Source organism: Protobothrops mucrosquamatus, unplaced genomic scaffold (genome assembly GCF_001527695.2).
Source record: "Protobothrops mucrosquamatus isolate PMUCROS unplaced genomic scaffold, P.Mucros_1.0 scaffold110, whole genome shotgun sequence".
Classification (NCBI taxonomy): Eukaryota; Metazoa; Chordata; class Lepidosauria; order Squamata; family Viperidae; genus Protobothrops; species Protobothrops mucrosquamatus.
In genome coordinates, this window is record NW_015386482.1 from 589,244 (window position 1) to 601,910 (window position 12,667).

At 40.8% G+C, this 12,667-nt stretch overlaps 1 protein-coding gene across 1 annotated transcript in view; it reads right to left on the bottom strand.

The window, feature by feature from the left end:
* The window catches only part of SORCS3 (sortilin related VPS10 domain containing receptor 3), a 476,983-nt gene extending 466,650 nt beyond the window's left edge, over positions 1-10,333 (bottom strand). The window contains exon 1 of the mRNA XM_015812775.1: positions 9,515-10,333. Coding sequence (XP_015668261.1) covers positions 9,515-10,333 — 819 coding nt within the window. The remainder of the gene's footprint in view (positions 1-9,514) is intronic.
* Positions 10,334-12,667: the final 2,334 nt, after the last annotated feature.

The window sequence follows — 12,667 nt, forward strand, 5'->3', positions numbered from 1 at the left end:
GCATTGACAAATTCACTATTAGTCAATTGCAAAAGGCGGCCTTACTAGGAACTGCTTCCATCCTGCGACGATATCTGTAATACCATCAAACATCCACATCTGCCTATCCCAGGTCCTGGGTAAGGACTCGATAGGTAGACAAAATGCCAAATCCAGTCTGAACATCTGGCTGACTGTGCGATGATCCATAATAATAATAGTTGGAAGGGACCTTGGAGGTCATCGAGTCCAACCCCCTGCTCAGGCAGGAAACCCTACACCATTTTGGACAGATGGCTGTCCAGTCTCTTCTTAAAAACTTCCAGTGTTGGAGCATTCACTGCTTCTGGAGGCAGGTTGTTCCATTGGTTGATTGTTCTAACTGTCAGGAAGTTTCTCCTTAGTTCTAGGTTGCTTCTCTCCTTGATTAGTTTCCATCTGTTGCTTCTTGTCCTGCCCTCAGGCGCTTTGGAGAATAGCTTGACTCCCTCTACTTTGTGGCAGTTCCTGAGGTATTGGAACACTGCTATCATGTCCCCCCTCGACCTTCTCTTCGTTAAACTAGACATACCCAATTCCAGTAACCATTCCTCATATGTTTTAGCCTCCAGTCCCCTAATCATATTTGTTGCTCTTCTCTGTACTCTTTATAGAGTCTCAGCATCTTTCTTACATCATGGTGACCAAAACTGGATGCAGTATTCCAAGTGTGGCCTTACCAAGGCAGTGTAAAGTAGTATTAATACTTCACATGATCTTGATTCTATCCCTCTGTTAATACAGCCCAGCACTGAGTTGGGTTTTTTGGCAGCTGCAACACACTGCTGGCTCACATTTAAGTGATTGTCCACTAGGACTCCGAGATCCTTCTCACAGTTACTATCAGGGCTTTTTTTCTCATAGAATGCCCGGAACGGAATTCCGGCACCTTTTTTGGATGGAACCTTGTAGGGTAGGCAAGGCGGGTTGTATGACATGTGTGAGTTCCGGTACCTTTTTTTTTTTTTTTTAGAAAAAAAGCACTGGTTACTACTATTGAGCAAGGTACCCCCTATACTATACCTGTACATTTGGTTTTTCTTGCCTAAATGTAGAACCTTATTTTTTTCACCATTGAATTTCATTTTGTTAGATAGCGTCCAGTGTTCAAGTCTGTCCAGGTCCTCCTGTATCTTAAGCCTGTCTTCTGAAGTCTTGGCTATTCCTGCCAGCTTGGTGTCATCCACAAATTTGATGAGTTCCCCATCTATCCCCTTGTCCAAATCGTTGATGAAGATGGTGGACTTCCTTGTGCACTTGCAGTAGTTGGCCTCTGTGAGAAAAGATGGATCTTGGGCCCAAGCCAGCAAAGCACTGTTATATTCTTATCTTTTAAAGCCAGCAAATTTGATAGAGAATCTCAGAAGGCCGATTATGTTTATTGTTATAATAAGACTCAGATTGTTAGAGGTTGACTATCTTCCCCAACTGAAGTTTATGCAATATTAGGCGGAAGTCCTAACTCACTTTAGAATTAATTGGATCTCCATCCGACAAGTAACAGTGGGGCAAACAATGGGAGCAGTTATTGGGACTCTCAACAAAAATAGACTTTCTGTCTAAAGTACTAGGTTATATAATATACACACAAAAAAACATGTGGAATCTAGGACAAGATTAATCCTATAGATAAGTCTTCTCATACCTGCTGCCTTCTAGGTGTATTGAAGCTGCAGCTATCAGAACTCCCAGCCTGTTAATCAGGAATGGAAATAATCGTAAGCAGCCATATTCATTTGTTCTGTTAAATCAAAATCAGCAAGCCACATTATAGTATAATATTTTGCATAAATCCAATCAGTGTGGTATCGCTGCATTCGCATGTTGTGCAGTGCAAATCTGGCCACTTTAGCTTAATAAACAAACCATTGTTAATTAAACAGATAAGCAAGCAATGTGAGCAGAATCCATGCAATGATAGCACACAGGATCCAGTGTTCTGCCACATCCTGCATTGTTAGGGGCCTTAATTAAAAAACACCTGTCATACATTATAGCCCCATAAGACATCCAACCTGCAATTTGCTGAAGTGAGCTATATATAACAGCATCTGATTGACAATTTATACTTTAGCAATTTAGCAATCTCATCCAAACATGGCCATCCACATTTTTAATAATTATTACAGGGGGAAAAACAAGGAAAAAAGGAGTATGCTTCTTCATCATTTTATTCAGTAAAAGCTTTTGTATTTTCCTCTGTTTAATCAAGATATGCTTCTGTTCTCTGAGCAAAAAGTATCAAACAAACATGAACAAAGAACAATTAATTACTATTTGGGTTTCTCAGAAGCCGTCCAGATGCATGTATATAATTAATTACTTATTTTCCTGAATAATTGTATATATATAATACTTACAGTATGCAATTAGCACAAAGAATAGAAAAACAATCTTAACCACAGAGAGGTAAAGTCATGAGGACTCAACCTTTTACACAACACACAAAAATAGAAATTGCTGCATTTTCTGGAACCCAGCAAAGGATCTTTTGTAAGCAGTTCTAATTTGTCTTATTCTGGAGATAAGTGTAAGTATTAGTGTAAGTAAGTAAGTAAGTAAGTAAGTAAGTAAGTAAGTAAGTAAGTAAGTAAGTAAGTAAGTAAGTAAGTAAGTACATGTAGACTTTCAATAAGAAGCCAAGATTGTGGAACCTTAACAGTTTATAGGATAGAGTGGGTCATATATAATGGTAAATTATAATGTACAGTAATTTATTTCACTTAGTGCTTATGTTTATCCACAAAAGAACTCTGTTATGTGGTTTACTCTAAAATCACCTCATAAATATTCTAAGCAAACATCATATCATTAAAAATAATGTGTATGTATGTGTGAAACCTCCCTAGAGGACATATATGAGGTCCTCCTAACCAATTTGCTCAGAATGAAGAAACTACTTGGATAAGCAGTAAAACATTTCAAACCAACAAAAAAAAGTCCAGTTGCCATGACTCAACTTTCAGACCATTCTACTGGGATGACTGAGAATCTTCTTTGAGATAAAATATTGCAAACAATAGTCAGTGCTAATGTACTATGAGAGAAAAATTTAAATTATTCCTTGGGAAATGATGTCATACAGAAAATATTAAATAAAAGGGAGGAATTGACTAGCTGCCTACATTAAGGTTTGATAAATTTCAGACAAATGGCTGGTTGTCCAATGTCTTCTTTAAAACCTCCAATGTTGGAGCACCCACAACTTCTAGTAGCAAGTCCTTCCATTGATTAATTGTTCTAACTCTCAGGAAATTTCTCCTTAGTTCTAGGTTGGTTCTCTCTTTGATTAGTTTCCACCCATTGCTTATTGTCCTGCCTTCAGGTGCTTTGGAGAATAGGTTGGCCCCATCTTTTTTGACAAACTCTAATTCTAAACAATCATATCTTCCTTTGTAGAACATGTAAATAGTGGCATATATAGTTTCATAGTCCTCAGCTGCTTCCAATGACTTGCGTGACCATATTCCACAGTGAAATGTAGACCAGTTAGCAACTCTTCCTGTGAAAAGATGACAAAGAAAACATCTATGCCTGCTAAAGCTTCAGCCTCCCTTCCCTGTTCATGAATACCTTGGCATTCTATAAAAGACCTGTTTCAATGTACAGGAATTCAGGATCCTTTTAAAAAATATATTTTTCTGTAATATCCCTGCCTACCAAGTCTGGAAATATATATCATTGCTTTCCCACTTACAGCTTTGCAACATGTAAAATTGTAGAGTGCATAAAGTCCCAGTCCCAATTCTACTGGATGGCTTCAATTCCTCTATTCCACTCACATTTCCTTTTTGAAACAAAGTTTATGTGTAGCATCAACAGGTAGAACATAATATCAAAACCCTAATGCAAAGTTATTTCATTTATTCATATATATCACAGAAAACAATTTTATCTCCTCTCCTTCATGGGCAGAAAAAAATTGCCATGGCAATACATGCATTGATAAACAAATGGTTGAGTTATAATAATGTGTTCTACATATGGTATGTCTGATGTTATCACTAAAAAGAATGAGGAATCATGGTGTCAAGCACACCATATGCTGGTTCTGTGGGTCCCAAAGTGAGTAGTTGTTTTTCCATGAGGTACCATATAATTTTAAGAAATTATTATTGAATTATTCCTATTTTATTAATGTACAAAATTGTAAACCACTCAGGATCAGGTTACTGCCTCCTCCTTTACAGGACCAATAGATCTACAGTATCTACTACTGACCCAGGCTATTGTGGAGCAAAAATTAGTATTTTCTACTATTGCTCCTCTCTACGTCAGGGTATGACTCTTTGTATTTTGTAACATACTTTGTATGTGGACCAGGTGTTTAAATTGTATTTTTTTGCCCACACTTCCCCTGATGTTTAATGATTTTATACATTTTATTGCCTTGCTTTATTTATATGGTATTTTATAGTACTCCCAGTTTTGAGAATGCTCTCATAAGTGACTTTGAAATGTGACATGATGCTTTGTCAACCAACAAATTAAATATATGCCCACTATCTTTCAAATGGCAGCATCAATATTATCAGAATGTAGACACAGATATGTTCCATTTAAAACTTCCATTTGGGCTCATCTTATTGTTAGTTTTGTTTTCATTTGACCTTCTCTATGCATTATCTCCTTCCTCACTTCCATTTTTATGTGAGAGGAGTCTCAGAGCTACTCCAAAAGTTGCCACAATGGTTTTATAAATGGGAGAAAATCATATTAAATGCACTGATGTAATTTTTTTTAACATTGACTCAAATATTAATACTGGATATTTGGATATTAATTCAAAACAAACGTTTAAACGGTCTCAGCCATTTTGACCCAAAGAAGATTTGCACATCCCAACTTAATCACTCAAACAAGTAATGAACCCCAAACACTACCTTGAGAAGGATCTTCCATTTGCCTCTTTGATATAATTTATACACTGAATTTCTTACCACACTCTGATTTTAATTGCATCTTGCTTTCTCAATTTTTATATTAATAACAGAATAATAACAGATAAACTTGGAGGTCTTCCAGTCAAACCCTCTGCTCAAGCAGGAGACCCTATACCATTTCAGACAAATGGCTGTCCAGTCTCCTTTTAAAAACTTCCAGTGATGGAGCAGCCACAATTTCTGAAGGGAAGCAGTTCCATTGGTTTATTGTGTTCACTGTCAGGAAATTTCTCCTTAGTTTTAAGTTGCTTCTCTCCTTGATTAGTTTCCATCCATTGCTTCTTGTCCTGCCTTCTGATGCCATGCAACTTCTAACAAAACTTTGTTTTCCTCTCTGCCCAGTCCTAATCTAGTCATAAGCCATATTTCATCAGGGGAATTCATGGGGTTGCACAATGGAATAACCTAAATAAGCAAAGTGTAGGGCCTGCACTGCAAGATGAGGAGCGTATAAATTTTATAAATGAATGAATAAACCAAAAATGGATGAGCATGTCCAAAGCCCTCTCTTTCTTCCTTCAGTCAGCAAAGTATAGACAGATATCTGATTTCAAAACCTTAGAAAAGCTAAGGGCACAGGTTACACAACACATTGTAATTAATTACCCTAATATTTATTCAACTCAATGTTCTGGGTTCACATGACAACATCTTATTTTTCCCTTTCCTAATTTAAAATTAAGAACCTCTTTCCATAACATTCTCTTTGTCCTGCTTCAAGCAAATCACATTATGCTGATTTTGTATTGACTTGCATTCCACATCATTGTTTTTTAATAATACCGAACCAGAGATTCATAAGCTAGTAAGAAATCAGAGTGTAGCACCTGTTCTGTCTCAAAGGAAGGACCCAGGAACAGGATGCAGCGGAAGCAGGAGACTAGACTACCATCAACTGGGAGTTGCAGTTTAATGTCTGTGGTCACAAGAAATCACACAAAACCCAGCTATAGATTATTAGATGGGATTGAACACGATGATAACTTGGATCTGAACAGTAGGACTGGTCAGTTTATAGATAGCTAGATGAGCCCAGGTACTTGTTGTAGAGTTGGTACAGATTTGATAAAAGAATATAAGAATGCCACTGAAAGGAGATGGAAAGGCTTTACAATGCGAGCAACTCTTAAGGACAAAATTGAAACAAGAGAGGCTAGTCCAAAAGAAGAAGAAAGCAAAAAACAAACTTGAAATAAGGAGAGGGATACAAAAATAGTAAATGAAAATCCCTTTATACTAATGTTCTGCTTAAATAGCAAAAAAGCAATATCTTAGTGATATTAATGTTTTAGAAGATAGCATGTATACACACACACACACACAAATATATACACCTACAGACTGACCCACCCTACTTTTTTATAGCTTTCCAGATATGATGGACCAACTTCTATAATTCCAATTTGATCAAAGACTGGCTGGGAATTATGGGAGTTAAAAATCCAATACAAAACTGGGTGAGTCAATCTGCAGATTCTTCTGTACAGAAGTGCATATCATTTAGATGGGATGCATGGATACATCCCACACAAGATTTTTTTGCGGATTGTATATTCATATTGCCAACATTTCATAGGTGAGAAATGGAAGCAAGTCAGATTTCAATTCCATTGTCCCATGCTATTGCAGATGAATGTATAGACAAAGAAAGTGGGATGCCAGTGAATTAATTGATTTAACTAGAGCTATCTTCCTGATACAAATTATTTATATATTCATAAACAGTATCATTTGTCCTCTTGCACATTCCCAGGTTAATTTGTAAATGTCTTCTAATTTGTTTCCAAAATAAATTGTCTAACAAATAAATCTATTTTTCATTGTCTCTTATCTGCTTTTTAAAATCTTACGAATTTGTTGACCCTACTTTCTAAATTTCATACAGACGTACTTTTTATTAACATTTCTAATGCACAAACGCAGACACAAACAGACACACACAGACACAGTATCTTTGTTCCAGAGAGAAGACTGCCAAAAGCCAAGCACTAATGAGTCAAACTTTTAGAAACAGAAAGAAGGTTTGGGTACATGCTACTGCCCATAGTGTGTATCACATCAGTATATTCAATAGTGAAAATTGGGCTGCTCCAGACAGCATGACATAACCAGTAGTGTGAAGAGACACATCTTTGTATTCCATCCTCCTGATGCTTTGCATCTTCAAAGAGTTCAGGAAATACGTTCCCAACTGCAGACGGTAATAAAATCTTGTGGTAAAGTATACAATGGTTTTGCGATCTAATCTAAGCTAAATCACCATTTTGCGATGCTTCTTTAAACCAATTGGCTGACCTCCTCCCACTTCTCAAACAGGGGAGAGGGGAAAGGCTGCAGCAGACAAGAAAAAGGAGCCAGGCTTCATCAGAGAGTATTTCTTTCTTTCTTTCTCCTCCTGATAACTTTGCCTTTTTCAGTCAAACTGAGCATTTGACTTCTACTGGGAAATGCAGCCTAGCTTCTCAAAAAATATAGCCAATCAATCCTAAACATGATGTTATGCTTTCTCCCAGGAGTAAGAGAAAAAAATACCCAAATTCTCAGCCTCTCCTTATTGAAACCATAGATGGATATAATTTATTTATTATATAGATGGTTATAATGTATTTATTAATGGCTCACTTGTTTTTTCCTTCATGCAAACACCAAAATAACCCATTTCATCTATGAAATGCAGCTTCGTTGCTATCAGATATTTCCACTTCAAATATCAAAAAAGATCAGAATGCTACTACAATGTACTGAACTACATTGCTTCATTTTGGTTTCCTATACCATACAATCCAACTACAACCACTGAGAAGCACTTAACTTTATACTGAGGATGATATTATTTAATGCATGTTTTAAAATGTATCTGTGAAAAAAAAATTAAAAGTTTCCTTTCCAAAAGTATTGGAAGTATTCTGAAGTCTTACAATAGGAATTCAGAATTCATACAACACATCCATATGACTGATCAGCTATTTTGGCAGACACAAACCACCACACCCTTAAAGCATGAAAAAAGGGACTGCAGGTTTTATAATATATATTACTGAAAATTGTTAAATATCAACATACTGCTAAACGTAGACATGACACTTTTTCAAGACACAATATTGCTTTTATATTTAGAAAAAATGGCATCTATAACAGGGCCCTGTGGAAGAGCATACATCCAACTCTCCATTTGCTAAAAAAAAAATAATGTTAAGCTAAAGATAGCATTTTCTGAAAATAAGTAGACACCAGAAAAAGTGTTGTTGTTTTTGATCACATAGAAATACAGACTCAAACTTGGGACCACAAATGACCAATTAGCAATCCGGCAATAGGGAATATGGATCTATAGGTGGATATAGAATTTTCAAATCCACATTTGTTCTACAGCTGATTACAGTAGATGCAACAACAAAATAATGAGCACATTGTCTCCAACAGGTTGTGTCCAAGTCTAACAAAATTCTATCCACTGCCAAAATTTTATAGCAGAACTGACCACAACATTTTTACATAAGTTAAGAGAAAATTGAACATTCTTCATATGGTTATCCTATAAGGATTAAACACCCAAACTCAAGCTAGTTGTGTTTCTAAGATAATAATGTCCCTTTCATTGCTCTATCCAGCAAATGCACGGCATGTAATATTGCTCTATCCTCCAGCACAGCTACTCAAATCAGATTTCAAGGGCGCCACCTTTTGATAAAACTGAGTTTATGAGAAGAAAAACAGAGAAAGATTCTTAATGCATAATCTATAGGAAATTTTAGAGATATTCTACTCAATATACTGTACAATATATGTATGTTTGATTATATATATGAATAATTACTAGAATCATCAGTGGGATTTGTATACGTTTATGCATTTATAAATGTAGGAATGTATTTTTTTGCAGAAAAGTTGATTCCCACCAATTAGTTTGAAAGCAACCTTCCATAGTGTTTGCTTCATTCCTTATATGGAAAGGAGAAAGGGGGTGTATCAATTCTTAATAAATCAAATGCCAGGTTCTGAACAACAGTGAAGGCCACCATCCTTCTCTCTGGCTCCCACTCCTCATTACTCATTTTCCAGCGCAGTGCCACTGAAGCCCCCCCCCCTTCCCGCGTCATTACAAACGGGGGGGAAATAAGACAGAGAAACCAACGGTGTGACTGCGTTGTAAGTCAAGCAGCAAGCACAATTCTCTTCCGAAAGCAATAGTAGTTTAAAACAAAAAGCAAAGAGAGGGGAAAAAAACAACACTGCTAAAACGCACCGCCTGATCTAACTTTCCTCCAGCGGCCCCCAGTCATCCTTACTAAGCACGGATAAAAAGAGCCACGACTTCCCTCTCCGTGGTGCTGATAGATAAAGCAAGTGCTCCGTGGTGGCCCCTTTGCCAAATATTGAGACACTCGCGCGAGCTTCTCTCGCCAACCAGCACGGCGTCCGACGCAGCCAGAAACTTTTGCACCGGGGAGGAACCGAGAAGCCACCGGTGAAGGTCTGCTGGATTTACAGAGGAGACCCCCCCCCCGCTCGCTCCTCCCGCCCCCCGCCCCCGGGCCGGCTCGTGGACTTACACTGCTGTTGTAGCCGGACCAGTGCACCATCGCCTGGTTGTGGGCCGAGTCTCCGTTCAGGGCAAAGGTCGTGCTGGACAGTTTCAACTCTTCGCCTCCGCCCCCGCGCACTTTGCCCAGCCGCCCTTCCTCTTTGGAGCCTCTGCCCGGAGTTCGGGCTCTCTGGCCGTCTGGCCAGGAGGCGTCCCAGCCCCCTCCTTCTGCCCCGCGTCGGTCCGGGCCGAAGGGCTCCCAGTCCTCGCTACTCCTCCGTGCTCTGGGGCTGCCGTCCGGCGTTTCACCGACAGACACTCCTCCGGGCATCTGTTGCATCTCTGGCCAGACGGAAGCCCGGGAGCTTCCCCTGCCCTTGGCCCTAGTAGTCCCCAGTCGGTCGGAGCCGCCGAGATCGGGGCTCCGGCGCGCCCTCTCGGTTTCCTTCGGGGGTCCGCCGGTTGCTTCCTCGGGCGCCGCGGGTGCGGAGCCTTGCGCCCCCGCCGGATCGCGATCCTTTCGGGGCACTCCCGGCGGTTCGCCTTCCTCCTCCGCCGCCTCTCCTTTTTCTTCCTCGGCCGCTGCACCCCATCCTCCATGGGGATTCTTCTGGAGGGCTTCCCCATCTTCGCCGCCGCTTGGCCCGAGTTTCACTCCCCGAGGAACCTCCAGCGGCGACGGCAGCTGCGGCAGCTTAACCCGAAAAGAGGTGGGCGATAAAGACGAGTGGAAACAAGATCTGCAAGTTATCTTAGCCCCGGCAAACGACCCAACGCCAAATAAAAGCCATGCCGAGGCGATCCAAGCGACGTAGCAGCCGGAGGACCAGCCAGCCCCTCTCTCCATGCCTTGCAGAGAGTTGGGTATGTATGATGGGAGGGGTGGGGGTGGGGGTCCTTTCTAAGCGGGAGGAAGTGAGGGAGCGCAGCGGCCAGCAGACTATTATTATTTTGCAGCCAAGGTTTGCTTCTTCCACCTTTTTCTCAGCCTCTGAGATGGAGGGGTAAGGATTTCTTTGGGGGGGGGGAATTTGGGATTTTTTAAAAAAAGAAAAAGGAAAAAGGAAAACAGAACAAAAACAAAAAGTCCGGTAGTTGGATTCTGTTCTTTTCACTGTTGCTGGATTTTTCTCTTTCCTTTTTCTTTCTTTTCTTTTTCTTTCTTTCTTTTCTTTTTCTTTTTTTTTTAAAAAAACGTGCTTTTCAGTGAAACTGTTCACGTTCGAGGATTTGATCAAGTAAGAGGATAGCACCGCCGAGGGGAGGAGCTGCTGCTCCCGAGCCAAACGCGACGGATGAAATACACCAGCAATTCACCAACCACGCTGCACTTCCAGCGGAATCCGGCGGTGTGTGCGCGCCCGAGTGGCTGCCTCGGTGCTAACAGGGCGAGTGTAAGGGAACTACACTGGCGCGCGTGGGCTGGAAAACAACAACAGCAGACGAGAGGAGCCTATCGGAGAACCACCGCCGGGGATTTTCTCCTCGCTTGCCTGGCGGTGGAATAGGAAGTGAGCGGCCAATGCCTCTGCCGAGCGAAAGGTCTTCCCCCTCCCTGTTTCTCTCGGGGATTTTCCAACAGCTAGAAAAAGGGTCGCCTGTACTCCCTCCGCACCGTTGACAAATCTCGGCAGAAGCCATTGGAGTAACAGGCGGAAATGTGTGCGTGTGCAAGGGTGAGCCCTGACAGCGGGGAGGAGGGGAAAGAGGGCAGCAGCGCGACTGGCACTAATCTATTCCAATTGGATCGGAAGTCACTCCGACGGACCGATAGCAGGCAGAGGATCTCCGTTCTAGGGAACTTGTAAGGGCAGCCGTAGAAAGAATGGCTTATTCCTGTGGAGCGTCTCTTCCCAACCTGGGTGGGCGGACCGCGTTTACTCGGAAGCAAACCGTCTTGAGAACTAGGGGCTTTAGCCCCACGTTTGTGTGAGGGTGCAGCCTTCCTTGGAGAGAGTCCCACTGCCTCCTAGTCCTAATCCCTTGCGCTAATCCCTAGTCCTAATCCCCTCCCCCAGCGCTTGCCTTTTAGCACTCGGGAATCATCAGAAAACCACTGCTTGAGACGATAGACATCCCAACCTGGAATGGAGAGAAAATCAAAGGGGCTGGGAGATTGGCCATCATCTCTACACAGAGATGTAGGAATAGATACAGATAGATATAGATAGAGGAATATTACTAAGTAGTCTTATTTTTTAAAAAAAGAAAAGAATGCTAAGCAACAGTGGAAGTAGTATCACAGAAATTACTTCAGGACAAAATTCCAAAATATTGCAAGTGGGTTTCCCGAATTGTTGCACAGAGAAGTTATGGGTGGGGCCAAATGAGACCTGACCATTATTGCTTTAGCTTGTGATACTTTATTACCTGAACATTCAGAACCATAGTCCTACAGATGTGGCGGTATATATAAAGGGAGCAAGTTCATTTCAAAGCAGGAAACCTGAAGAATCGAACCTAGACAGGCTTGTAGGAAAAGAAACAAAGTCATCCCACAAATTTCCACCGGAGCCTTCTGTGGTCTCTGGGAAGCCAGCATTATTTGGATGCTATTGACAGGCTAATAAGATTCTCATTATGAGGATTACTTACTGCCATGCTGCTTATTTTGCTTTCCAGCAAGCTACAAAGTTAATGTTATGCCAATTCATTATCCCTTCCTGTAGCAGGATTGATTCCTGCATTTGTCTCTTATTACCCACCCCACCGTTTCATGGATTGATTTACATTTTCAGCCAGACCCATCAGGGATTTTAACTAGGAAGCATTCCTAAACACTGAACAGATGTAAACTAACAAGTGAGAACAAATTATTTAACGCAGCTTCTTGGAAGTAAGTCTGGAGTGGAGTGGAAATCCTTGCCATCTGCAAGGGAAAGTGATGACAAGTCATTTCCACTATACTTTGTGGTCACAATAAAGAGGCAAGCACCAGAGTTGGATGAAACATTCTAGTGTTTATTTAACATAAAATGAGCCTAAATAAAGGAATGAGACCAGAAAGGCTCAGATTCCCATCTGTACTCACTGTAAGTGAGCCATAATTTCAGTGAGCTGTTGTGATGATAAAATAAGCTCAGTCCTCTTCCTTGAGCTCCCAGCAGATCTACAAGTATTAATAAATTAAGAACAGGTTTCACTCCTTAATTCTCCTTGGAAAGAAGCCATCATGGTGGTA